The 27,642-nt window shown below is 44.1% G+C and overlaps 1 protein-coding gene across 2 annotated transcripts; it reads left to right on the top strand.

Annotated features, from left to right (window-relative positions):
* The first annotated feature begins 54 nt into the window (after positions 1-54).
* CDC42 (cell division cycle 42) lies at positions 55-27,642 on the top strand. 2 transcript variants are annotated; one of them, XM_041399129.1, is made up of 7 exons: positions 113-136; positions 6,391-6,498; positions 12,811-12,952; positions 17,208-17,280; positions 20,165-20,274; positions 20,371-20,568; positions 26,242-27,642. In XM_041399129.1, exons 3-7 carry the CDS (start codon positions 12,848-12,850, stop codon positions 26,329-26,331), a joined length of 576 nt encoding a protein of 191 aa, XP_041255063.1. In that variant the 5' UTR covers positions 113-136; positions 6,391-6,498; positions 12,811-12,847; the 3' UTR covers positions 26,332-27,642. The 2 variants fall into 2 exon arrangements, with proteins under 2 accessions (XP_041255064.1, XP_041255063.1); XM_041399130.1 differs by lacking the exon at positions 6,391-6,498 and having other exon boundaries at positions 55-136.

The following is a 27,642-nucleotide window of genomic DNA, read 5'->3' as shown; positions in this document are numbered from 1 at the left end:
GCGCGTGGCCGACAGGGGCCGCTGTAGCTGGCACGCCCCTCGCCGGCACGCTGCGCGGTGACGTCAATCGGCTGCCCCTGTGCCTGCGCTGAGGAGACCCCGCAGTGAGCTGCCAACGCCCGGCGGAGTGTCCGAGGTGAGAGTGGCGGGGAGGGGGCGGGAGGGGGGCGGAGACGGGACCGGGACCCCCGGCCGAGCACCGGGACCACCGACTGGTCCCGATCTCCGCGCGGTACCCACCAATGGACCCCTGGCCTTCACCTCGGTCGGAGCGCCCGTTGTGCGGGAGCCGCCCTGTCGGGCCCGCTGTGTGTGTGGGGCCTCCTCGGCAGCCGCCTGCCGGGGGGAAGGGCAGGCTCCTCCCGGCGGGTCCCGGTGGCTGCTGGCGGGCGCTTGCCTTTGTGGGCCTGGTCTCTTGAGACGGTGGGCATGGCCGCCGCTTCTCCTGCCCACCCTTCCCCCCCTTCCGGGCGGCGGACGGACTGGACCCTCGGAGCGGCGCAGGAAGCGTTCCCGCGGCCATGGCGGGGCCCGCCCGCACTCCTTGGGTCCTGCCCGTCCCAGCCCCGCCCTGCCCGTCTCGGCCCCAGCCGCGGCCCTCCGCCCTCCGTGCAGCCCGGCTGCGCCCGGGGCTGTGGGAGAAGCCCCGAGGGGCTGTGGGAGAAGGCCCGAGGGGCCGCGGGCCGGGCGAGGTGTGCCGTGCTACAGGAGCCCTGAACCGCAGCGGGTGCGGGCATGGCGAGGGGTTAAGCTCCAGCTATGTGCCCTGCACAGACAGCGCTCAGTCGAGAAGTCGCAGACTCTTCTGGGCATCTGTCTCACGACCTGCCCTGCTGTGGGTTACCCAGAGCTGTCCCACAGCTGTCGTTACAGCGTGATGCCACTGGCTGTAGCTGGGGCAGCAGCTAGCACTGCTTTGAGGGTTGGTTGTTGACATGTGTCTTTCATTCTCCTTGGAAATATCATAAAAATGTATATACTGCAGCAACATAACGCCTGTCTGTGTTTGAAAGGTCTGTTTTAGTGATCTAGACTTCAGTTGTGTATCTGTAAGTAGATAGAACTTGCAGCTGGTGACAGCAGTAGGAGAGAGTTGCAGAGCCATGTAGCTGTGAACATAACAGCCAGCACTGGAAACCTGTCCTTAACAAAGAGTGCTCAGGATTCCTGGTGTCCTTTCTGTGTGGATGCTGTGGCCAGGGCAGCCAGAGCTTCCGTCTTGACAGCAGCATGAGGAAGACAAGCTCTGGCGAAGAGGCCGTGTTAGATGGCAACTGGGTGATCAGATCTGGATTGTCTTTGTGTCGTATTCATCTGTGCTTCTTTCCCAGGGAAGGAGGTGTGAGCTGTTCAGAGTATTGAGTTGCAGTGCCCCAAACACTTTTTTTTTTTTTTTTTTTTTTTTTTTAGGGGCATTTAAAACCTGGATCAAGCTCTTTGTATTGCTGATTTGGATAACTCAGTAAAGCATTACAGCTTCTCTTTTTCAGTAAGCAAATTATATTCAGCTGGCTGTATGTGAGGAAGCTGTTGTAAACTTCCCTTCTGTTGTAAACTTCTGCTTTGTAAACTGTTGTTGGTGTAAGGTTCTGAGGAAGATAGTATAAGCAAATGTATATTTGAGTCAGGTCTTAGACATGCATGTAAGGTTTGAATGAATATATTGCTGACTGTAAAAATGGTTTGGTGTTTAAACTGTTCTCATTTATGCTTCAGTAACAAAACAAAAAAAAAAGGATTTTTATGTCTTGGCAAGGAATAAAACATTACTGTGGTGCAAGATAAAACATGTTTTCACTTTAGTAACATATCCTCGGCAGAAATTTTAATCACTAGATTTGCATACTTTGAACTTGGTTATTCACGACCTGCAACTGATGCTCTGAATTCATTAAGTGCTCTGCTGTAAATTGTTTGTTTGCCTAAAGCTGATGGCCGGCCTGGAGAGTTAATGGTGTTTTTACTGTTGAAATAAAAAAGCTCTGGAAGCTCTAGAGTGTGAAGTACCTAAAACAGAAACTGTCCTTCTGCTAAAAAAACAACAGTAAACAGAAATGGAGCCCCTGTGAAACTCCCAGGGATTTCTCTTACAAGTGTGCTGTGGGCTTTCCTTGCTGTAAACAGTGTGTGAGTCTCATGGAAAGTGCAGCATGAAGCTGGCCACTAATCTTGATGTAAAGTTTCTTTTTGGTTAAAATGCAGCTGTAGTACTAAAATAATTTTCCAAGTCTTTTGAGCATAGATAGCTGGACCTTACAATTAAAACCTTTTCAGCAGCTCTCTTGTTACCATGGGGGGTGGGTGTAGCTGGGTTCTAGCTCTGCTGTTAGCTCCAGAAGACTTGGACAATAAACGAACCTGCAGCACTACAGCTGAGGTTTATGTAAGATGTTGCAGGTGAAGTGTGTGTAATCTGCTTGATGCCCATGTGAGTGCTCATAACTTTTGAAAGTTGTCTGTGGGCTTGTGTGTTTTATCCTGCTCATTCCTCTGCCTGCTCTTTGTGGTCAGCCAAGCTCTTCTGCTGTCCTTTGACTCCATCATGAATTTATGATATGAGTTTCTGGAGCAAGAGACAGGAGGAATTGTAGGGGGTGTAGTTATCCCTTTTTTCCCCTTTAGGGAAAAATTCTTTGCTGAGGAAAGAATGACATCTTTTTCATTTTAGAAGATGAAGGTTCTGTCAAATCAAATGGAAGTGAAATTGGTTTCTGGTGCTTCAGGTAGCAAGAAGCCCTCTTTAACCACTTAGTCTTCTTCCTTTGCTCCTTTCATACCCTTACATTAAATGTAGGTGAAGGCACCCTATTTTCGGTAGTTAATATGGGACAAATAAGACAACTTATTGACCAGATAAGCTTTTATGCAAAGTTTTAAAAGAAATATAAAGTATCTTTACATTTCTGCAGCCTGTCACCATTTAATTGTCTGGTTTCCTCCAGATCCTACACTTTACACTTTATTATGGTGTTACACTGTACAAGCTAAGTGTATATCCATCAGGAAGGACTGCCATTAGGAGTGGTAGATAAAGAAATCCCTTTCTCCAGAGTTTCTGCAAGGCCTGAAGACTGGCACAAAAGTTCTTCCTCCTTGAGGATGTCTGGCCACCCCAACATAGTAGTCAGCTGCCCCTTGCGGCCCATAGTGTGTATGTTGATACTTGAGGTGAGTGACAGGAATGGCATTAAGGCAGGTAATTCCCAGCTTCTGGTGGGGGATCCTTTAGGTTGCTTTTGAGTGAACGAAATGGGTTTGGTTACCTGGCCCTGGGTGTGCAGGAAACTGCAAAGAGTGAGAGCAAGAAGCAGAGTTTGTGTAATTAATCTTTGTAAACTCCCCTTGGAGTTTCAGAGAATGACTCTGAATCAAAGAGTTGTAAAACTTCAGAATACTAATTGGCCCCTTTTCAGTAGAGCAGCTGTTCTTTCTGTGAGTGTTGATTTTTCTTCTAAACAAATGGTATTTTATAAAGAGAAAACAAAGAATTTGTTTTTAAAAGCTGTTATTCTGTTTAAGCTCTTGTGCTGCCAGTTCACCCCATTACTTTAGAGTGTTGTGGCATAATTCCTACCAGGAGAGTTGGTCCTTGCACCATTTTCTTGTCTCATAAAAAAATACAGAAGCTTTTTTAATAAAGTAATGTGGGGGCTTCCTTGGGGCTGTTGTCTGGAGAGGGTGTATAGGTACTTCCAGCTACATTTTTGCCAAGTTGTCCATGCCTATGATCAGATTGCATGGGATCAGCATGTGTTTTCCAGTGTAGACCAAACTCTGGCAGATGAAGGTTTTTACCAAGCTGAGGTGATGTAGAGCAAGCCTTAGGCTGCTGTGGATTGGGACTGGTGGAGACCCTGGGGGTGCTGCAGAGGGTTGCTGTGGCATGTGTTGCTAGACTCACAGCAGTAGCTGAGGCTGCCACAATTGTCTTGCTTTGGAACAAGCTGGTTTGAATTGCTCAGCTCTTCTCAAGTTGAAGGATATTGTACTGTGTTTCTGGCCTCACTCATGATGAGTGTTCTGTTTGGGGAAATAATGACAAAAATGCTCCTGCAGCTTTGCATGCAAGTCATGAAGGCCTCTGCTACTCCATGATCTGGATGACTGCATGCACAAAGAGCGGCTGGAGAACAGCTCAGTGCAGAGGGGCTTGTGTGGGGCCTGGATCTGACTGCATCAGTGTGTTTGAGCAGTTACCTTGAGTTCAGTGGTACTTCAGGGTTTAGTGCGTGTGAAGTGTTGCTGAATCTCCCTTGTTCTGGAATACTTTCACTTTTTCGTGAGCCTCTTGTGCATCTGGCAATGGCTAAATGACTGCCAGTTGCCCAGCAACTTGGTCCTGAGGAGAGGGCTGCTGGGGCTCACCTTGGGCTGGGCAAAGTGGGGTGGTTCCAGCTGTTCTGGTTCCTTCTGTTGGTTAGGTGAATGAAGGGCAGCTCCCCTGCTGCTGTCATGGTGTTGGTGAGCCTTCCAGCTACTTTGTTTTAACAATGATCCAGGATAGCTCAGTATCTGGAAAAAAGTTGCTTTTGCAGTGTTTTTTAACCAGGCTTTATCTTTGGAGTCTTCAAACAGCATGCTGGTACACAGCCTGAGCTGTTCTCCCTGAACACAGTGCGTCTTCCTGGGAACTTCCCATTTGTGTGGATGGAGGACCTGCAGCTATCCTGTTCCCTAAGCATAATAGGGGTAAGCAGGATCTGCTAGAGTGTGCAAGACAGGGTGCTTCTCATGAAGGAAAAACATGGCTCAAAATAGAGGAACTTCTGCCAATGTGTTTTCTAACTGTTTAATGTAGCTGGCCAGGGAAAGTGGGGAGAACCATCAGGGACATGTGGACCTTGAATGCTGTGTTCAAATAAGAGTGTTGGTGCAGCTGCTATTTTAAATGTTATCAGTATATAACTAAGTTAGTGAAAGTAGGGATTTCTAAATGGTAGTAAAAATATTGAACAGGATTTTGTTGCATGGCTGAGGCATACAGCTTCCTGTCGAGCATGAAAGTGAAGAGTAATAAGATAAGATTAAAATGCCTTTGGTAGAAAAGGACTTAATGTAACCCCACACACTTCCCAGTGCTTAATCTGGGACTGGTTTTTCCAGTGGTGATGCTACTTTTGACAGTGTAACCTTAACCAGAGTGATAATGGGGAAGTTGTCACTTTTTTCTGTGGAGTTTGTGTTCAGGTGAAGGTGGTTGGTTGGAGCCTTGAAGTGGGATAGTGGGAAGTACCTGTGGTAAAGGAGGTGCAGGCACACCTGCGCCACAGTGTAACTGATGTAGCAGCAGAGCCTGCTGAGTCACACTACCTAGCTGGTCAGCTTTCTGGTTTTGAATTTAGGGCTAAAATGGGGTGACATGTTCGTCCTCTTCTTTTTTTGAAGTTGCAGAACTTGGAATATGTGTTACAGTGCTGCTAGTAGTTTGGGCTCAGGCTATTCAAATTCCCCTGCCTATCTGTCTTCACTTCCTGTCTTGTGCATGTATGTGCCAGGTGGTTGTGAGGAGTCTTTAGGAAGATGTGCAAAGTAGCTGTCAAATATTACAGAATTAGAAAAAGAAAATTGCATTAAGTATAAAAAATATCAGTTGACCTCAAACAGTGGGTCCCTTCCAACTCAGTATATTCTGTTCTATTATGATAGCTCTATGATAGTTGCATTTTGAGAAGAGATCTCATACTGCTTCTTAGGCAATTCATAATAATTTGTCCCAAAATGGGACTTCAAACCTGCAGAGGTGCTGGGGTATACAAGCTCTGTTGAGTGGCAGATTAAGGGATGCTCAAGGACCTCAGACACATGCTTTATCTCCCAACAGGAATTCCCGTAACAATAGCAAACTTTGTGAGTTTCAAGAACAACAAGAACCTGTGAGATAAATCAGGGCTGTCATGGTATTGATCCAGCTCTGTTGTGATGGTGATCCTGTGGCTCTTCCCACTGCTTGTTCTTGTGTGCCTGCCCACAAGTTTCTCATGCTGATACCCAACACCAGGTTGAGACTGTTGATGTGAGCAGGCATGTGGAATGGAGCCCAGCAGTATGCTCTACTGCTATCAGTCTCTTCAGCCTCAGATAAAAACCCACCCACTGCAGATCCAGGTCTTTACATGAGTTCTTGTGCTTATCTTGACAAAAGCTTCTAATGCAACTGAACTTTTGTCGCTCTGTCTCGTAATTAAACATGCTTATAAAGTAAACAGCAACACTGGTTTTTGGAGATAGAATTTGTACTCCACAGGGAGAACTACGGTAGAATTTAAAGGATTGTGTCTGATCTGTTAGTGACAGTTAACCCCAAAACAATGCTTAAAGCAGGATAGCCTTTTCAAGATCGAACTGATTGACTACAAGATTGTCTCAAGTCTGTCCCTTGTGCTTTTGCAGGTTTTAGCCTGGACTTCATGATTGCTCTGGAGGAGTGGAACTCTGATACTGTGCTGGTTTGTAGTTCAACAGCCAGTTTAAGCCTCACCTAAGAAACTAAAGACCCAGGTGATTAGCTTGACTGGGAACCTCTGGAAACAAGTGTGTTTGTGTATAGAGATTAAGTGTCTGCAGCAGCCTAAGCTCAGGGCAGTATGGGCAGCTGAGCTTGGGCACCAGGTAGTTTGGAACCTAATATATTCTTTTATGTGTCATTTACCACCTTACTAGCATAGAAGTGGCAGATGTGTTTAGTTCTGGGGTGAGATCTTCATGAAGAAGATGATTCTTAGCAAGCTGGAAGGTCGGCTTTGGGCTGGAGAATTTTCATTGTGTCTGTAGGTTGCTGCACACGTGCCGAGGAGAATTCTGGCCATGGGGATACTGCTTTTAAAACCAGTTTTGCTTTCTGTGCCAGTTCGTCCTTCTGTAGTTTAACTCTTAATCAGAGAGTGGCTTCTGTTTGTGTTTTGCATCACAAGCTGGTGACTGTACCAAGAGGTCCAAGGTCTTCTCCCTGTGCGGTTGGCAGCTGAACTCATGTGGTCCCTTCGTTAGTGGCTTGGGATCCCTGCAGAGAAACTGTGTTGTATGTGGTGACCTTTGTCATGTAGTGTTTACAATATAGGCATAGAGTACCTCCTCCATGTAATGCTGGTAGGTATCTCTGGTGTGGCAAATCAGGTTGCTGCAATTGAAGCAGCCAAGTACCTCTCCTTGGTGTTCCTGTGACCGGAGAGATTTGCTACGTTGAAAAGCAAAAGCGTTAGTTTGTAGTAGGGCTAGAAGAGGTGGCTGAGGGTAAGGACATTGAAATGGATTGGATTAATTTGGGAAGAAATTATCAAGTATAAAGGAGGACTTTATTTAGACCTGTGTGGTTTTATAGGGTATGAAATGAAACTACTGTGAAAGGGCAAAAGTAGTTACCAGAGATCATGAATAAAATCCTGTGAATATTGTTCCTGTCAGTGTAGACTCCTGAGTGCTTTGAGTTGGATGAATAAACTGTTAACTGTAAAATGACATTGGATGGGGAAAAAAAAATCTTAGTTTTCAGAAATGGCTACTTGTTTTCTTGGAATGAGGAGCAGGTGCCCAGACAGGATCTGGAAGCTGTGATGGACTGGTTAAGGTTCAACTCTTACGCTAATGGTGTATCCCAGAGAGAACCACAAATTGGTTCTTGATTGGCAGTACTTTGCAGTGAGCCATGGTAGCTGCTCCTAGTGATGAAATGGCAGTAGTTCTAATCCTGCCTGATAGAGGAAGTGGTGGTGCTGCTGAGGCAGGAAGCGAGTTCAGGACACACAGACAGATCTGATAGCAGTTTCCTTTGGCTGGGAGAATGTGCACATTTTAACCTGTAGCTTAAAAGTTAGAGAAATTTTAACAAGGTTGAAGGCTTGTGATTTCTCCTTCAGATTACATGTGAAGCAAGAGTGAAGGTGAGATTGTGCAGATTCATAACTCTGGGTGTAGTAGGAAACCCTGACTGTTTACAAAACCCCACAGAATTTCACTTAATTTTCCAGTTAATAGTGCACATAGGTACTGGAACAGATTTGAGCTACTCTTAAGTTACAGAAAGTTTGTGAAAGCCAAGTGCTCCTGTAGTACCATCATGTTTTGTGTGCTTGCCTTGCCTTTAGGATGGGAAAGTCAGACTTGCACAGGAGGTGCAAGTGTGTTTGGGATGGTATGGTTTGTGCTTAGTCAGTGGAAATCTGCCATGGGTACCGTGGATTTTTTCAGCCTCTTGTGATTGGTCAGTGTCTTGATGCTTGAACAGGCCTGTGTGACCAAATTCATCGCTCCGAAATTTCCTTTGCACCAGGAAGGATTACCGAGCTCCAGAATGTCCTGCTGCAGACATGAGTTCCTTGTTTGTTGTATTACTTGCATCTCTGTTAACACTTCTGGAATTAATCCTAAATGCAGATCAGCTGTCTTCCACGAAAGTGTAATTGAGCTTTAAAGCAAAATTCTCTAAAATATGCCTATGAATTTGGCAGAGTTTACATGGCTGTGTAATCCACAGTTTCCAGATGCCAGTTCTCTAGGACGGTGTTGGGTTCTCAGAAATCCTGCTGTTGTGATCACATGCGCTGAGCAGGTTAAAATCCTGCAAATACTGCAAGTATCATTAGTTAACATGTACTTTACTGAATTGCTGAAGGTTTTGGTTATGCTACAGAGAGGCTTGAGGGATCAAATCAGTGCAACGCTATGTTTCTGTTTTTGGTAATTTTTATTTATGTTTTTAAGAAGTCTTCAGAGCTCCTTGAACAGAACTAAGTCAAATTTACCTGCGTTGCATCACCAGTCTTTATCAGCTCTCCTGTCTGGGCTTGGCCAAATGGCACACAATTACGTGGCTCAAAATCCACTCACTGCCCTCAGGCTGGGATGACTTCAGTGCTTTCCAGTCTGTTTCAATTCCTTCAGATATTTAAAACTGCTTGGAGTGCTCTCTCTGCTGGGTTTTGTACATACAAAACGTTCAAGACTCCTTTTAGTAGGTGGTGACTTCTGGGGGGCAACAAGCCCAAAGCCTCTGTAACTTCTTTGTTTCTAATTCCATTGTCCTTGCACTCTGGGGATGAGTTATTCTGTGGTTAATCTCAAATTGGATTAAATTACTTGTAAACCACAAGTCAGTGGTGTATGTATCTTTGAAGCTATTCCTATGAAAGAGAAGGTCCCAGGACAGTGAATCTAAGCTCCTTAGAAATGAGCTTGTTTTCAGCTGTGATCTGTGCAGGACTTCGTACAAGTGCAAAACATTAGCTCATCCTGCTACATTGCCACCGTTTGAAGGCCTGTGCTGGAGACTAAATCTATTTAAAACTTACACCATCTTATTTCAGTATTTAAACATAAAGTTATACATCCATTTAAAAAAAGTGGGGGGATCTCTCTACCTAAGAGATGTGCTCAGTTTTTTGTTTCTTTTAATGTGTAATTTTGAAGTGTCTAATTGTGGTGAGGGCAACCAGAATTGAGCAACTTGTGTGAGAGCAGTGGTGCTTGCTTGTTTCATAGAGAATTTCCAGTGATCCAGTTCAATTGTTTTCATGGTAAATGCTGTTAGTTTTGTGTTTTAGAAAGGAGGAGAAAAAATAGAAAGAAAACAGCCCTGCCTGGGCTTTTCCAGGCCCCTGTTGTTCTGTTCAGATTGTGCTTTAGGCCCCAGAGCAAGGCTTTGGGTTATTTGCTCTCTGTTTTGTTCCCACTGCCAGAAAACTGAAAGGATCAGGTCACCTGGTAGAAAATGGTAGTGCGTGCTGCCTCACCCAGTGCAGTGGTGTGTGTGTGTTTCAGTCGTTGATCTGCAGCACATTGACACTTTGCTTCAGGAGGGAATTGGAGGTGCAAAGAGAATGAATGAGCAGTACTCCTGTAGCCTGTGGATGCTCATGATTTGCAGTGCTGGTGTTCTCTGCAAGAGAAACTGTGTGGATTGGGCTGATAGCTCGCTGCCAGAGTTGGAGCTGTGGCAGGCATAATATGAGATGTATGCAGCTGGTGCTCTGTTAGCCCCAGACTCTGACCTGAGCCCTTGCCAGAGAACAGCAGCTTCTCTCCCAGTGTCAGCGTGGGGACTTGGCTGTGTCCAAGGACGGGGAAGAAGCGAAGGCTTGCAGCACACTCTGTGACCTGAGACGCTTTCTAGTACTGTGGCTTGCTTGGTGCTCTCTGGAGTAATGAGCTTTAAAGACTAATACTAAACCCATGTTTTTTCTTTTTACAAAGGTGTATGTGAGTTTTTTGGTAATATACAACATCTGGGTTTATGGAGAGTCATGGATTGGTCTGTTGTAGTGAGCACAGGGAATGCTTCAGTGCCAGGATTTTATCTCTGTTGTGCTTTCTGGGCTCTGGACAGGTGGTCTGAAGCAGGTGTGTAACCTGCAAATTACAGGTAGAACAGGAAGGGAGGATTACAGCATGGAGGAGTTCCAGTCTGTCAAGGGGAGAGCTGCGTGGAAACAGTGCTTCTCTAAAGGTTTGACTCTGAAGTTACATGAGAGGGATGTTCCTCCACTTGTGCCAGCCCTGGGGTGAGCAAGGACTGCTGGAGCAGGAGTTCCAGGGACTGGCTGGGCAGTGTAACAAATTCGAGTGGAAGCTGGAAAAACATATGAAAAGTGACTGGGAAACCGAGTCTGGAGATTTGCTTTGTACTTACTTCATTTACTAACTCTGAGAGGAATTCTTGGAGGCAGCAGCTTACCTGCACTGAGCAGCAGCAGAGCTTTGGGCTTTGCCCATACCGAAAGGCAGATGGTAGAATTGTGTTACCTATGTGAGCAGAGCATACTGGTGAATGTGTCTGGGATTAGCTGGAATGCACTTGGGTTCATTTGCTCTGCCTGAGTTTTGGCATGTTTTCTTTTGAAATCACCTTAATGAGAGTGGCTCATCGTTTGCTCTGAGCATGAAGACTTTCTTAATATGGGCCTGAGCTGTGCTGTTCCCCTGCCTGCTTTCTGTCTGGTTGCTTTTTCTTTGTTCTGAAATGGGACTTTCTCTGGGATCAATCAGTGCCGACAGCATGGCAAGGCAGAACTGTGGGAGCCCTTCGCAACTGAGGCAATATTGAATAATAGTGCTTGGATGTAAACAGCTGAACTGGCCTGAACACAGAAGATGTCTTTTGAAATGTAAATGGTTGCTTTTTCCTTCTGAGTAAATATGTGTTTGCTTTAGGGCCAAATTGCAGAGCTGTTTGTTGTATTAATGAAGGGCCTATTGATAGGTCTGCACTGTTCATCCTTCTGGATGTCTGCTGGAAAACTGAGATCTGCATAAATCAATAGATTCTATTGATATTGAAATGGAGCACTGATTGCAACACCTGATGCTTAAACACATAATTTATTATCTCTGTGCTTGCTGAAAGAAGAATTATAGATGAGGATGGCAATGTGACTGCCTGGTATACCAGGTGCTGGCTGATGGCCTGCCCTGAGAATTTTTGCTACCATTTCCTAAAACTGCTTGTGGGAATGGTTGTGGCTAGTATTCCCCTACAAGTACTGTTCTTAGGAACTTTTGAGGATGTTTATTATGAAGGTAGTTGTCTTTCTTGAAATCTTAGCACAAGCCTGTAGTATCTAAAGAAGAGCTGGGGGTGGTATGTTTCTTTTGAGTCCCTAGCAATTTCCTTTCCTTGCAGGCATGATGGTGTGATATACAGTATCAAATCATGTTGCTGGCTGTCACTAAAGCCTTAAAAATTTGGATTTGCACTGTACTTAATTTGCATTACTGTAAGAAGTGAAATCCCCCAGGAAGTGACCAAGTGCATAGTTCAGGACGGATCGATTTGGATTTTTTAATACAGTTACCCTGACTTGCAGTTACCCAGACCTGAGAGCCGTGGCAGCATCCTTGCTTGCTAAAGCTTTGCTGTTCCTGTGATGGCAAATTTGCTGCTTGCAACACCTCCTGCCCCCTGTCAGGACTTTACAGAGACTTTGCAGCAAGTCTCTGTTGCTGTAAATAAAATTGTTTTGGATGATATTATGCTGATAGTCAGTGAGAGCTTTGCCACTAATTTCCTGGGGTCAGGATTTCACACATCTATGTGAAGGCATGACCAGAGGCCTGGTACACCTCTAATTAAAGTAATACACAAATGAAAGACAGCTGTGCAACACTGGAGATAGCCAGCAAGTGTTTGGAGAAGATATTGGTGATGCATACTGGTTTAGTTCATGTACTAATGTTTTTACTGAGACAGTGTTGGAGTAGCTGGGTGCCTTTGGATTTTGTGATGTCTGAAGAGTAATCCCATCCCCTTGGGATCTGAATGCCCTGCTGAGCTCTCAGTGCTGTTAACACTTCATGGTGAGCATAAAGGTGTGTGTTAACTAGCCAGAAAATTGTAAAGCGGTGCTTAGGTCTTAAAAAAGGCAGGGAAAGAAGAAAATAATCATGTTTATTTCTGTCTGTACATGTTAAATTTTATTCCATAAACACTTCCGGTGTGTCTCGCGCTGAGCTGCTCTCCAGAGAGAACTCTCTGGAAGGCAGGTGTGTTCCTGAGCAGCTCTCAAGACCAGAGCTTACGCTTCCAGCTTCCAGTGCATCTGAGGCTAGATGCTTCCATGCATAAAAAATAGAGTCTGGAAGAGCCAAAAGATGTTTTTGCCCACCTCTAGGTACCTAGGCAAAAATTCTTTCGCTTATAGAATGTGATCTGCTTTGTGTGTATGGTGGAGGGAAAGGATCTACCAGCTCATTTAGGAATGTCATGTTTTCATATCTCACATGTGCTGTTAGTGGTTTGGGCTCCTGTCAAAGGTGATGTGCATGGCTATCTACTGCATGTGGGAAACATCTAAATATATGTATTTTTTTTTTTTCTTCTAGGTTCTCTTTGGAGTTGATATTCTAATAGATTTCAGCAATGCAGACGATCAAGTGTGTAGTAGTGGGTGATGGTGCTGTTGGTAAAACCTGTCTCTTAATTTCTTATACAACAAATAAATTCCCATCGGAATATGTACCAACGGTAAGTGTGAGAATGCTCAAGTTGTTCTTTGGGCATGATGGGGTGGGATAGCATGAGTTCCCTTTCAAACTAACCTTGGTGGCATGCATGCCGTAATGCATGTTCTTACAGCCTCTTGGAGACTGATGCAGCCTGGCCTGGCCTGACTAATACAGCCTGGAAAAGTGAGAGTCAGTCTGATACCATGCTGCTGCTGCTTTCCATATCACCTGGTAGTGCTAGTCAGTTCTCCTCTACATGGTCAGTTCTTGCTACTTGACTGCTGTGCAGAATCTGCATTTTCTTTTTGATTCTGTGTGTGAGATAAGCAGTGTGAACAACTACAGACCAGTGGAGAGGAAGCAGTAGGAACACCTGCTTTCCTGGTTGTGCTCTCACTTCCTGCTACGTCTTTGTTCTTAGGGAAGGGAGTGTTTCATGTTTCTAGAACAGTCAGTGACTACAGTTAACATTTTCTGAGGCTCATTTTTCTCATCCTCACTATGGAGGGTGATTGGTCAACTTCACCTAAGTATGAGGAGTGTGTTTGGATGCTGTCACATTCTTTTGTACTTCAAAATGTATGCATAGTCCTTAACTACGTTGGAGTAACCATTTTGAATTTCACAGGTTTGGTTTTCTGAAATACTGAATCCCTTGACTTACCCAAAGTTCAAATTGAGAGCAGTTTGACTGCCTGTGAGGCATGTGCACAGTCTTCTGTTAGAAAAGTGCTTTTCTACTTAACATTGCATATGCAAGATCAGCAAGTGGCAGCGTACTGCCACTGAGATGGGTCAGTTTTTAGTGAGGTTACTGCAAGAGACTGGCAGCTGGATGCTCTTTTTAGTAATTTTCTCTGTTATGGACTGAAAAGGCCATCTTCTCTTAATATACAAGTTGAAGAGTTTATCTGTGCATCCCAAACAAATTTGGTTGTGGAAATGCATCACGGCTGCCACTGAAAGGGTTGGTAATATTCTGTGTGTTACAAAGTAACTCAGAAGACCAGGTAGCTCTGCCTGATAGCTCTTTCGGATGGGACTTCACAAAAATGTCTTCTCTTTGTGGGAAAGAAGTTGCAGTAAACATCATCATGTTTTTTTGACATACTGGCTTTATATGCTATCCAGAATTTTTCAGCTTGCCAAATACAAGGTTTATCCTGGGTAGGACAGACTTCCACAAAATAAAAACGTTTGTCTTTAGTTGTAGATCAGGAGCTAAAGGTGAAAGGACTCCCAAACCTCATAGTGTTCAGGGTAGAGGCAGTGGGCACTATTGGGAACTTGTGGATTGTGCTGTAAGCATGGAGACCTGGGATCAGCCTGTGTCATGGACTCTGTTATGGATTGGTAGAGAAGTGGCATTTAAAACTGTTTCGCCATTCTTAAGTTTTTCTGTGGTGTCAGGTATCCTGATGTGATGCTTGTAGGGCAGCCACTTTCTGTGCTTGACCTGTGAAAGGCTGCTTGTCCTATTTAAGATGTTTTTTATAGTCAAGGCAAAATGAAATTGATCAGTGAGTTCAGCAGTGAGTGTTTCTATACGTATCCCTTAAGGAAAGTGGTTAAGCTGAAAAATGTTATAATCTTAAAATGTACATTTTGAAAGCCTTCAAGTTGGTCTCCTGTCCTGCACACAGTAATACTAGCTGTAAATCTCTGCTAGCAAGGAGTATGGAAAACATGCTAAAAAGTTAGTTGCCAGCGAAGTGCGTTCAAGGTGTGCTAAGGCTTCTCTGTAGTGCCTTTTAAATCTGCCTCATGTTTCCAAAATGTTATTTACCTCTGAACTTCATGGCTTGAGGAACTCACTGTTCTGGAGATACTAGAGGCCCATTCCTAATTCTGTGAACAACCTAGATGTATACTTCAGACTCTGGAAACTGGTACATAACCTCTGATATTCCAGCTAATGCTTCTAATAATAAATGGACAGAGAAATAGAACGGATACTTCTGTTCTTGTGCAGTAGCCTGGCCACAGTATGGATGGAGAACACACCATTTCAGACAGATAGATAGTTCTGTTCAGTTGGCAAAGGATTTTGCAATCCTTTCTCTTCATGGAGGATATTTCGCATTGGAAGATGGGTTTCATGGTGGTACTGCACGTAATTTGTTCCATGTATGTTTTTGATGTTGTTGCCATTCTCAGAAATCAGAGCAGTGAGGGGCACGTCTTTGGAAAGGCACTGGCAGTGTTTGGGTTGTGACAGCTCAAGTGCGAGTCCTGTCCCATGAGAGCTCATGCCAGTTGCTGCAATGGGCTGTGTGGCATTGGCACGAACTGCTTTGGGCTCTGGTTTTTAGCCATTTTGGCACAACTGAGGATGAAATTGTGAATTGTACTATGACACTATAGTTGCCTGGTTTCTGTGAAGGCCAGCCTCTGTCAGTAACTTCTTCAGCCAGTAACTCTGGCCTTCTTAGGGCTCTACCCCAAACATTTTAATAGAAGCTGTACCTTAACAAAATAAAAAAAAGATGAGAAAGGAGACATGCTAATTGCCCTGAAAGGGCAGCTACAGTTGGTAGCTGAACAAAAATGGGGGATATTGCTGGGGGATTGAGCTGCTGACCATCTTCTGACATGTAGAAGAGGAAATGCTCTGACCTTCATCACTCTGGTTCCTTGCTCTGTTCCTAAGCACAGAGGAGTCCTCATCCTGATATGTCTTTTGGGGTCTTGAAGCAGTACAGTCATGGGATGTTGAATGTGCCCTGTGAAGTACTTTCCATCCTCCCTCAGCCTCAAGGTGTGATTTGGAGCTAGACACTTTCTTGTACGTTCAGTAAGGCAAACCCAATACAGTGTGTGGTGGATTGGGTTGCAGGTAATGGGGACAAGTGGTGATGTCTCTTGCAGTGCTTTAAAATCTCGAATATGCTAATTCAAAATAGTGTGAGAAGTGGATTTCTGCTTCTGGATGATGTTCTGGGGATGTGCAGTGGCCATAGTTGCTTTCTCAGTCATTGTAAGTTGTGAAAAGCTGAAAAAATTAGAATAGTGTTAGGTCTGTCTTTTACCAGGGCAGTCAGGTGGGAAGGAGACATCTGAACTCTGGGGAGTACAGCTTTGAAGTGCAGTCTCACTGCTCTTGCCTCAATTTTTGTTTCTTTTTTTTCCTAAGGACCTAAGCTCTTACCATATTAGCAACAGATGCATGTGACTACTTGTTTTCCTCATTCGTCCCTGCTCACTTCTATGAAAAACCTTTTGAGGTGGCTGCTGACATCTTTCCTGTTGGGATTTACTTCAGCTGTGAGAGCTGCTCAGGCTGCAGTTCTGTGAGAGAGCAGAATTTCCTCGTAATTCAGTGGAGATCCTGACTGGTCCCAAGTGACCATGCAGCAACTTGCAGGGACAGGTGGTGGGTTTTGGTTTTTTTGCAGTGGGGAGGATCTTTTGCCAAAGGTAGTTTCTGCAATACTGTCTGTTGTGGTTCTGAAGATAACATCATTATTGGAATGAAGCATGCTGACCTCAGACAGTGCTCTCCTGAGTGGGTGGGTGTTGGAGTTGAGCTTTTGGGTAGGCTCTTTTGCTCAGTTGTACTGTAAACCACTTTGTGGGTGAAACAATGGTTAGTGCTGGTTTTAATCTGCGCAGCATCCTGGAGGGCAGTATTATTGTGCCAGGTGCTGTTGCAGAGGCAGTAGAACTTGGTATCTGGAGCCAGACTCTCCTTTTAGATTGTATTTGACACAGACTGATTTTTTACCAGATACTGCTTCCTTCACAGATGGAGGATAAATCTCTCTTGAAAGGATGGACTCTATAATAGAGTTCTCTAGATATTCAGAAATGTGGACTTTGGAGGATTTAGGTACTGTGAGATGCAGCCCCATCACTGTGTGCCCTTGAAGGGCAGCACTGACTAGTTGTTCTGTCCTTGTAAGGATATGTTTACTATATCAGACTTAAGGTTGAAGTTTGGAATTTCTGTGGCAGTGTGTGAAACCTCCTTGCAGTAACAGGCAAACACTGTTGTAGGTGTTTTGCTCAGTGGTTTTTACTATGTATTATTCAGTGGTGTACCTTATATGCCCTTGCTTGAGTATGTCACGGAAACAGCTGGAGTATTCCTATTCCGTATGGAATTGTTCTGGTAATGCTATTAGTGATAATAGCACTGTAATCCTGATGATTCTGTTTTCCTGTAGAGGTGTCTCTTGTTCAAATCAGAGGTGCTCTGGCAAGGTGGGTAGGATGATGGTTTGAGAGATGGCTTAGTCATGTCTCCTTTAAACATGTGTCTCTTTTCTTGCCAGGTTTTCGATAACTATGCTGTAACAGTGATGATTGGAGGAGAGCCTTACACCCTTGGCCTCTTTGATACTGCAGGTGAGAAACCAAGTGCTTGTGCCATTGTACTTGACCAAGATTTACCTGAGGTGATGTTGAACATGAAGGCATACAGTTGAGGTTTTTTTGTTGAGATTTTTTTTTTTAATAGAAGGGGAAAATCTCTCTTGATTCTGTCAAGACAGAATGACTAATATTAGAAACTCTTAAATGTGTGTATGTCTCAGCATCCTTAATGTGGATGAAGTCAGGGTGTAGATTTCATAAGCCCTCTCACTGCTTGCTTTTAAAAATTAAAAATATGCTGGCCTCTTGTTTAAGCTGCATCTCAGTTTTAGGCTGGAGAAATATGCAGTGATAAAACAGCTAAACATTGCTTTGCATGTGTAAAAAGTTACCAAGAAATGGTAGAAACTGGTTCACCTGCTGGATACTCAGTCCCTACTACCTAATAATACTGAAGTGATGTGGCAGCAACTGGTGTTGTAAACTCTTCTTCAAAAGAGCCCTTCTAGAGAGCTTAGTTCATAAGCTTTCATCTAAAATTGTCTGATGTAATTTAATCTGTTTCCAACTATGTTCTTACATGCGTCATTAGTATCTAATTTGATTAATGAAACAGTCTTAGGTTTTCAGTTAAACCTATAGCTGTTAAAGAAACTTTCCTTTTTGGCCATCCAGTCACACTTCACCACTTGAGTGGGACTGAAGCCTGTTCATAGTGGCAAGTCCAGTGACCCAGTGGAGCCTCACTTGATTCTCAGTGTGTACAACACTTCAGAGTCAGACAACATCTCCTTACTGTCTCGGCCCCAGGTTTCTCATAGATGTCTCGGGCATCCAGAGACTTAAAATTTAATTGTGGTGCAGAACCAAAATAACAGCTTGAGCTAGTGCTTCTCGGAAGAGACCCTGCACAAAGCAAACTGTGAGCATTTCTGTCCCTTACAGTGTGTGTTCGAAAGTCTGGGAGCTTCCAGCTGAGTCCTTGGCTCCTGCTGTATCTCTGAATGTGCATCAGCTGGCTGTGCCACAGGTCCCCCGACCCTTTGTTGTGCAGAGGGTCAGTGCCAGCTCCTCTGGGGATCCCAGACACCCAGAGCTCACCCTGCAGCTGGCACTGCATCTGTACCTTGAGCTATCTGTACTGAATGTATTCTTCAGCATGGCTTCACTTAGTTCTCCATGTTGTCCTCCCAAATGTGATTTGTGTTCCTGTTATTGTAAGCTCCCTAGTTCATGGATGAGGATTTAGGTGGAAAACAGAGACTTTCCTGACGCATGTTGTGTGGTCTGCTTAGGGATCTTGGTGGTCCTACAGCAGTTCTAGCATTGCATGGTCCCTGTGTGGGGAGCTGTGTTGGGTCCTTCTCTGCCTGTTTTCCGGCTGAGGGTTCAGACCTCTGAGAAGTGTGTGTAGCTATGCACATTTTCTGTTCTCAACAGGAGCAGTGATCCAGCTAGTGGGAAGTTACCGAATGACTTTAATGCATGCATGTTACTCTGTGCGCTTGTGAATGTAAATGCTTTCTTTCCAGAGCTGGACTGGTGAGGGGAAAGTATTTGTTCTTAATGGTTGCCTGCTTTTTCTAAATAGCAGCCAGCACAGGTGACAGAATTTAGCAATGTATGAAACCCCTATTGCTAATTCTCAGTTTAATACCCGAGTCCTTGTTTTGAGCTTGTACTTGGAAGACAGACTTTTGGAGTAGTCTGTTAATTGCAACAAGACATTTTAGATTTAGATTAGATGCTAGGAAGAAACTCTTCCTTGTGAGGATGTTGAGGCGATGGCACAGGTTTCCCAGAGAAGGCTGTGGCTGCCCCTGGATCCCTGGAAGTGTCGAAAGCCAATTGGCTGGGGCTTGGAGCAACTTGATCTAGTGGAAGGTGTCCCTGCCCATAGCAGGGGGTTTTGGAATGAGATGAGCTTCAAGGTTCTTTCCACCCCAGACCATTCTGAGACTATGATTCTGGTCAGCGCTCATTCCTCTGTGTCCAGCCAAGCACGGTAGACAGAACAGGCTGTCTTCCATCTTCAAACCATAGGTCTTCTCCATTGAGGTGTCCCAGCTATTGTGTCGGCTCCTTCAGGATCTTGTCGGTCTTTGTCCTGTATGATGAGTGAGACAGCATTAGTTGGAATCTGAGACATTTTAAACAAGTGTTTTGGATTTCGTTGCTGCTAAGTGCAGCAGCTTCAGTGCCAGATTGGGTTTCTAAAAGCAGTGCTGCTGGATTGGGCAGGAGGAGGTTTAAGAATGAAATTGGACAGTCAGTCAGGTAGTGGTGCTTTGCAGAGACTGCATGGCCATAGGGACTCAAAGGGAGGAGGCTGGCTTCTTCCGAAGCACAGCCCATGCTGGCATTTCGGTGATGTTTTAGGGGAATACTGCTGGGTGGCCTGGTCGCAGTTGTGTACCAGCAACATTCTCCTCCTCATGCCTAGAGACACTTCACTGAGTGCTGACAGCATAAGTCAGAACATTCTTGTGAGCAAAACTGTTTCTTTCTCCCCTCTAAAGAGCAGGGTTTTTTTGCAGGGTAATGAAATTTGATGGCATAATACTTAAAATGAATGGACTAGAGGACCTCATCTATAACTGGATCAACTTTCTGCTACTTTCCTTTATAACTGAAGAGAGTCTTAATCAGTCCGAGGGTGTTAGGGTGTTTGATCTTGAAATGTATTGGAGGCTTCCTGTGACTTTCAGCAGCTCACTGTTACATAGCAACTGAATGAATTCTGGATTTGAAACATAGATTTTTCAAATGTTTGAGTTCACTATAGGCTTGGCTCTTTGCTTAAGAGTTAGGATTAATCACAGCCGTGTTATTGTGATGAAATGTGCATTCTGACTCCCTGTGAAGGGCAGGATTTTGTTGTCTGGATCTAATACAATGTTAATTGCCTCCTCTCTAGGTCAGGAAGACTACGATAGATTACGACCCCTCAGCTATCCACAGACAGATGTATTTCTGGTCTGTTTTTCAGTGGTCTCTCCTTCTTCATTTGAAAATGTGAAAGAAAAGGTTGGTTGAACACTGCATGTAAAGAGCTGCTGAAGTATGTCAGGAGTTATCTTAGGTCGTTAGTAACAACAAATGCTGTGTTTCTTCTGTCTTTAGTGGGTACCTGAAATTACTCACCACTGTCCAAAGACTCCTTTTCTGCTTGTTGGGACCCAGATTGATTTAAGAGATGATCCCTCAACAATTGAGAAACTTGCCAAGAACAAGCAGAAGCCCATAACTCCAGAGACTGCTGAAAAGCTGGCCCGGGACCTGAAGGCTGTAAAATATGTGGAATGCTCTGCACTTACGCAGGTAAGGGTTGGTCTTTGACCATTTTTGCTTGCTTTTATTCCATACTTTTTTTCAGTTCCAGAGAAAACCAGCTCAATGTGGATGTGAAGGGGTGTAAGCTCTGTTTCTGCTGTTGACAGTGTAGCTTTCTCTTTGTCATGTTGTTCTAAGGCACAGAGAGTTGGCAGTGGTACAGAGAAAAACAGCCTATGTGGTTTAGGCCTAGTGTGGGTGATGGAGGAGGATGTGCTTACTGTGTTTGCTTCTGTGCCGGAGAAAAATGACTCTTGAAAACTTAGAAGGTACATTATGGACAATAATTGGGTTGGGACACAGAGTGCACATCACTGCTGAAACAAGCAGGCAAAGGAAAAAGAATGCCTCTCATTGAAGTTAATGCTGGTACTTTGAAGACTGGAAACCTTCATAGCTGAGAGCTGCCTTCTCTTCCTGTGCAACTGGTGGTGAGCTGTTTCCTGTGTCCTTCCTTCAGATAGAAGTTCTGTTAAAACAGAAAGTAACAGTTAAATAGTTCTTAAGACAGTTCTTACATCATGTTTCTAACTTGTGAATGTGAGTCAAAAGCCAACTAAAGTAGCTGATTTGAGAGCAAGAAACTCAATTATCTTTTCCATTTCAGTTAGGAATACTAGAGTGGGAGCCATTTTCTGGCTAGGTGACCTGTTGCCTTGACTTTGGATGCTCTGGGAACTTAATCCTCGGTTCTTATTCTTGCAGAATTGACTGTAACACTTTGAACAACTTCCTTAATGCTGGTCTGTAAAGAATTTGTTCCTCTCTGATGTGCATGGAAGCAGGGGTGCACAGTATCAATATCAAGCCCCTCACTCTTTCCAGTTACGTTGTGCATTCATCTCCTTGAGCACAAAACTATTACCAAACTTCACAAATCCTGAAGTTCTACTTATCTTGCCCCTTTTTCCCAGATTGCATGTTTACTCTTCCATTTAAAATCCTCAGGCTTTTTTTGTAACAAAGATTTGCCTGGGTGTCTCCTGTGAAGGAAGTGGCTTTGCTGGAGTTGTGCAGGACACTTGTCACTGGAAGTGGTGTGGTGAGGCATGCTGCTGTTCATCCTGGGAATCCCTGATCAAAAGGTGGTCTTGGCCATGCTTTCTCTAACTGCCCACAGGCAAGCTGAGGACTGTTTATGCTTGAGCTGTAGTTTTTCTTAATCTGTTCAGCCCCAAAATACTGTTTTAGATGGTGTCAAGCACAGCCTGAATGCTGCTGCTAACTAGGTTGTAGAACCTGCTAGTTGGGTAAATACCTGCCAGGGCCTCTGTCCTGTATTGCTCTCTGAGACCCTTTCCCTCTGTAGCTTTGGACTTGCTTTGAGCTTGAGCTTGTGTCTGCTCAAATTGCATTTTTTCAAATTGCATAGAATTACCAGAGCAAGAGTTGATATGACAAAAAATGTCAGTGTTTATCTATTCTTTCTATTTCCAGATAGACTAATCTGTATCTGTTGCAGTGAACAACTTTATGCACATGGAAGTTCAGCCTGAATTTTCTTCCAGAGCGCTAGTGCTTGTATACCAAGTGATGATTTTAGGAGTCAGGAGTTACCTGGGAGGAGGATTCAGAAACCTTCTCACCTGGACAACTAGTCGGTTTGCATCTGCTCCATTCTTCTCTCTTCATTTGTTGTTGACTCACAAAACACTTTTTCCCTGGGTCTGTCATCAGTAGCTGTGAACAGCAGTGTAACTGATCTGCGAAGTGTTGTGTGGAGCTCCTGTAGTGATCTCACTGGCAGCATGCTGACCACAGAAGGCAGCTGCTTCCCTGGCCTAGAGGATTATTTTCCTACCTGCAAGGCAATGTTATAGTAGCTGATTTCAGCTGAAGTGAGGCTCAACTGGGTATTCAGTCTCTCTTTGCCTTGGATGCTGTCTGTGCAGTTCACTTCAGCAGTCCAGGGTGGATTTTTTCTTCCCAACTAATTTACAAATTACTTTGACACCACAGTAGCAAATACTCATAGAATAATGGAGCTGGCATTATTCTTTTTTGTACTGTGTGAGTCATGAGAGGCTGAGTTTTTGAGGTTTTTTCTGTAGAGACAGAGTATTTTCTCCCCAAGTTTGGATAACTGCTCTGTTGGAGGGCCAGTTCTATCCCCCTTTCTTCAGATTGTGGAATCCCTTTTTGTGATGAAGGCATTTGCATTGTCTGTCTCCAGCCTTTCTTTACAAAGTGGCCTAGTGCCACTTTGTAAAGAAATTTGCTATTAGGAAAGGCTGACTGACAGATTGCAACTACAGTGATTGTTAGCTCTGTTACTCTTGGGTACAAGTGTGTGGACTTTCTGAAGCCCCATCCTAGTACCTCACACCAGAGAGAATGCTGAATTTGGTTTCTTTTTCCTCCTGATCGTGGGTTGCCAGTTTTGACACAGATATGTAAAGTGCTTTAAGCTGTACATAAACAGAGGAGGCCTGAACTCTGTTTCCAGTGTAACACAAAAGTAATGATTTTAACAGGCCTATGGTATTGAACACAGCTTCTTCCTTTCATGTTGTTACTCTTGGTCATTCAGGCTTTTAACCCTGGTCCATTTTCACAACAAGTTTTGTCCCAGTTCTTTTTTTTTATCCTCTTCCCTTTTTTGCTAGGTCCTTAAAAATAAATCCCAAATTGTGCACTGCTCAACAAATTTCTCACAGGCGATACAAAAATAAGAGGAGTCCCTGAATAGGAGAATTTAAGTAAAACTGTTTTCTTGACTCTTGCCCTGCCTGGGTTCTTAATCTGTCTAACAGTACATAATTGATTTTATGCTACAGCCTTATTCTCACAGAGAAATTAAATTTAGACGTTTTAATTTTAGACTTCAGAGGCATTATTTGTTGGAAGTCTTTAGCCCTTTTGTGAGTCTGAGTTGCAACTCACTTAAAAAGAAAAATTGCTGGGGAGGATGTACAGATTGTACATTATAGTTTCCTTAAACTATTGTTCTTTCAAGTATAATCTTGCATGTTATATGATGGCCTTAAATACTTCCAGATGGCACTGCCTTAGAGGTCTCCTATGTATGTGCTTCAGTAAAATACAATTAAAGACCTTCTAAAAGGGGTATATCCAGTATAACCTGTAAGGGAGAAACCAGTTACATTTGAATGACCTTAAAAGAAGTCTAAGTTGTGCAGTTGTTTACAGGATGTAATTGGAGCTTTTCTGTTTGCCTTCAGCTGTCATAAAGCAGTTCTCCTGAATTTTTGAAGGGTGCGCTCATGACAGTAGATTTAGGCGAGTCCAGTTAGCCTAAACTGAGCCAGGTTTCACTTCTGGTGTGGTGTGTAACTTGGACGAGTTGGGTGGGAGTGGTAGTGCCCTGCACTGTTCCTGTTGTGCTTACAGCAAATGCAGCTCATACTCTGTGCTCCAGTATAACCCCTGCAGAGTCCTGCAGCTCTGTGACTGCTTTTCTGGTGTTGGTTCCCAATTGTTGCACTCTTAAAGCTGTTCCTGTCTTTCTGTGGTTACACTTGCTTTGGCAACTAAACTGAATAACTGAAATGCACCATTTCCATGCTGGCTCCCACTGTCAGAGTAGCACTGGTAAGGTATTGCATCACTTCTAAAGACTGAGAGTTAGTGACTGCCAGTGATGATGGCTTACCAGGGTGGTCCTGCTTCCATCCCAGAATGTGTGTTCCCGGCCATTTGGAGACCTTCAGTTATTCAGGGGCTGAATTCACAAAGCAGGGGAGTTGCTTGGAGCCTTTGCTCTGGACCTGGGGAGTTGAGAGCAATAGTCTGTGCATCCAAGGTGTTCACTTATCCACAGTGGGTGACGACAAAAGGTTTAACTGACCTTTTGGGTCCCCCTGCTGGGGCAAGCTGCTGTGTGCTTGATTTATTCCCCTGTAAACTCTCTCAGTGTAGTACAGCAGTGGAGTGGAAACCGTCACCATTTGGGTGGCCCTCTCCCCCATGTTCTTGCTGTGTTTGTGCCTCTACCCTTCTGAGTGTTGATTTTGTCGAACTTGGCCTGTCACATGTTCTGTCTCTGTCATTGACTTCTGGGTTATCTAAATGAGATTTTTCTCCTGGGATCTACTTTGTTTTTTTGCAAAGTAAATCTGTTTACTGCCTCTGTGAATTCAGCCTGCTCCTGAATGCTCTTTTGTATCTGCTTGTTTTTCTCTAATCCTCTAACCTGGCTGCTGTTTTTTCTCCTCCCCTCTGTCTTGTAGAGAGGTCTGAAGAATGTGTTTGATGAGGCTATCCTAGCTGCCCTCGAGCCTCCGGAAACTCAGCCCAAAAGGAAGTGCTGTATATTCTAAACTTTCTTCTTCCCCTCTTGCTGCTGCTTCCTCTGTCCCACTACTGTAGAAACCTGGTTAAAAATGAATCAAACCACCTTGATTGAAAGCTGTTGTGCCTGCTTGCCATCTTAGAGCAACCTCTGTATTAGCTCTTGGACTGAAAACAGTACTTGAGATCTTTAGTAAAACATTGTGACTGTGGAACGTGAACTGGACTCGCTTAACTCCCTGCTGCTTGGGTTGCCAGGTGTGGCTAGCTTTATAATTCAGGCTGTTGGGGGAAAGGATTTGGTTACATTGTTATTTAAAGAACGACCAAAAACATAAGAGATGATGTTTGATCTTCCTGAATCCAACTGGAAGAAGCAATGCGTGTGTTTTCCATTTCTACTTGTGACTCTTAACTGTATTTGCATGACAAAAGTACCTGAACTGGTGATCTGCAAATGATGCTGTAAAGTGAAGGGTTTTCTGCTTCTCATGTGTGCAGTGAGATGTTTGCTGTTGCTTTGGCTGTCTGTGCTTTAGTGGAGTATCTGTCAGTCCTTGGGGGGAAGGAAATATTGATGTACTTGCTACTGCTTTATGAACTGTTAAAATTTTTGCTTTCACTAACATGGTAGAGCTCTTCATTTCAATAATAGATCCTTAAAGCCCGTTACTGTAAGATGTAAAGTTGCTGCTTACTATCGTGCTTCTGGTTTTTATTGTTTTAAGGAAAAAACATCAATTGTAGCTTGTCTTTAAATTTTGAAATTAAAAATTGTAGTTGTTTGTATAAATGACTGATGAAACTTTATTCAAGTTGCATTTCCTGGCTCCAGTTTAATCATTAACAGAGTGTATGGTACCCCTCTGTACTCCTCCCAGCTTGACTTCTCTGCTACTATGGCAGCTTCTGGGCTCTGCCTGGCTGCTTCTAACCCTGGCGTGTTTAGGGCTGGATGCCCAACCAGAGCATGTACTGGACAAGATTATAATTGCATACTTACCTTGTCTCTCGTCTGCTGACATGCAGGGGTGTGTTGTTGCAGGCGTGCTCCAGGTTGAGTTCTTCCATCTGAATGCAGCACTTTCTACTTTGTCATTAGCATGTGAAATCTGAGTAGCCAGTTACTCATAAAAGTTGCCTTAAGGAAATTACTTTGGTGCACATGTGTGCTTGTGAGGCACACTGGTCTACTCTCTGGGGATTAGTTGTCTTGTTCTGAAAATGAAATACTCTGCTCAGAAGCTGCTGAGAGAAGTGGTACAGAGCCTCACTGGGCAGGCAGGCTTTAGGGATGGCAAATCTCCATGTGTCCTTAGAGGGGTGTGGCTGCCACTTGGCTTTCTGGGGTTTTGTTTGTGTGAAAACTCAAAAATGAGACTGCCCCTTTCTCTCTTTGCCCCTTTTCAGAAAGGCCTAAAGAATGTATTTGACGAAGCGATATTGGCTGCCCTGGAGCCCCCGGAGCCGAAGAAGACTCGCAGGTGTGTGCTGCTATGAACGTCCCTCCACAGCCCCTTCTGCAAAGCTGATGTTTGATGTCATACTAAAAGCAATGTTAAAATCAAACTAAAGATACAAATTTTAAAATTTGTTTTTGCAATAATGACAAATGCCCTGCACTCCCATCTCCCCCACACGATCCCTGTGTGAGATGAGAATGTTAGTGTTTATTCCCCAGTGCCCCCTCAATTCACTTAAACTAGTTAATTTGAGTAATTATGTATTATCAGAAGACACTGATCATTACTAGTTTTTTTATTTTGTTTATTGTTTCTAATTTTTTTTGTTTAACATCGAGGCATGCTCAATGACTTTTTCTATAACAGACTAATTTTAGGCTGTTTAACTGAAGTCTTGCCCCTTACGCCGGTATGGCAAGACTTGGTTCTGGTTTCTAGACCTTGTAGGGCTGTTCTGCAGCCTCCAGCAGCCTGGGTATGAGCAGACTTTAGTCAGGAAAGCAAACTGTCCCAAGCTGGTGCTCCTCTAAGAAGGATTGTAGAAAATTCATCTCCTCTGAAGTTGCCTTGTATCTTTTTGCCCTGGCTTTTTACTTGTGCAGGTAATAAATTTATACCCCATCCTCTAAGCTACGAAGCCTTAGGAACAGGAGAATGATTTTCTCTGGATGCACCATCAGACTTGAGACTAACTTGCCGGTCTCTTCCTTAATCTTTGCCATCGAAATCTTTTGGCTCGTGCTGAAGAAATAACTGCACCTTTGGAAGCACACCTAGTTGGGTCAGTTGGCTTTTAATGAATCTACCTTCTGCCAATCCTTAAGTATTAGAGAAACGCTTACAATGACCAGCACATACACTGCTGCTTGGACACCCTGAAGGGACCTGGGAATGTGCTACAGTGGGTTTTGGAGCTGGCTCTGATGGTGCATCTCTTGCTGGATGGCTTGGCATCCTTCGGGGAAAGGTGGAAAGATAGACCTGTGTCAGTTGAAAGGAAGTGCAGGGAGGGGCTTCTGGTGTTTGGTGTGACACCATATTGGGACCAGTTGAGGGAACCCCTTTTTCTGCATTTTGCTCATGAGTAACCTTGAACCTGTAAGAGGGGCTCCGACCCCTGAGGATCATGTGCAGTGTCTCTACATAGACCATCTGCGGTATCATAAGGATTTTACCAAAAATATATTTTGGTTTGCAAATTCAAAAAATTTTAAGACTTAGGGAATCTTCTCCATCTTCCACAATTTCAATTTCTTGTAGACTCATTAGTGTTGAACCAATGCTTTTTCATGTCTAAGTTCTTTGTATATGCATTCTTTTCAGATGTATTAAAGTATCTTTACAAGCC

The sequence above is a fragment of the Onychostruthus taczanowskii genome, unplaced genomic scaffold, assembly GCF_017590055.1.
Source record: "Onychostruthus taczanowskii isolate IOZ18803 unplaced genomic scaffold, ASM1759005v1 scaffold155, whole genome shotgun sequence".
NCBI classification, from domain to species: Eukaryota; Metazoa; Chordata; class Aves; order Passeriformes; family Passeridae; genus Onychostruthus; species Onychostruthus taczanowskii.
This window is presented reverse-complemented; position numbering and strand designations above follow the sequence as displayed.

Bases quoted from the DNA above. Each gene is read 5' to 3' on its own strand.
- CDC42 (XM_041399130.1), top strand. From the start codon at position 12,848: ATGCAGACGATCAAGTGTGTAGTAGTGGGTGATGGTGCTGTTGGTAAA. The intron at 20,275-20,370 runs GTTGGTTGAACA...TTCTGTCTTTAG, and splicing joins TTGAAAATGTGAAAGAAAAG to TGGGTACCTGAAATTACTCA. The intron at 20,569-26,241 runs GTAAGGGTTGGT...GCCCCTTTTCAG, and splicing joins AATGCTCTGCACTTACGCAG to AAAGGCCTAAAGAATGTATT.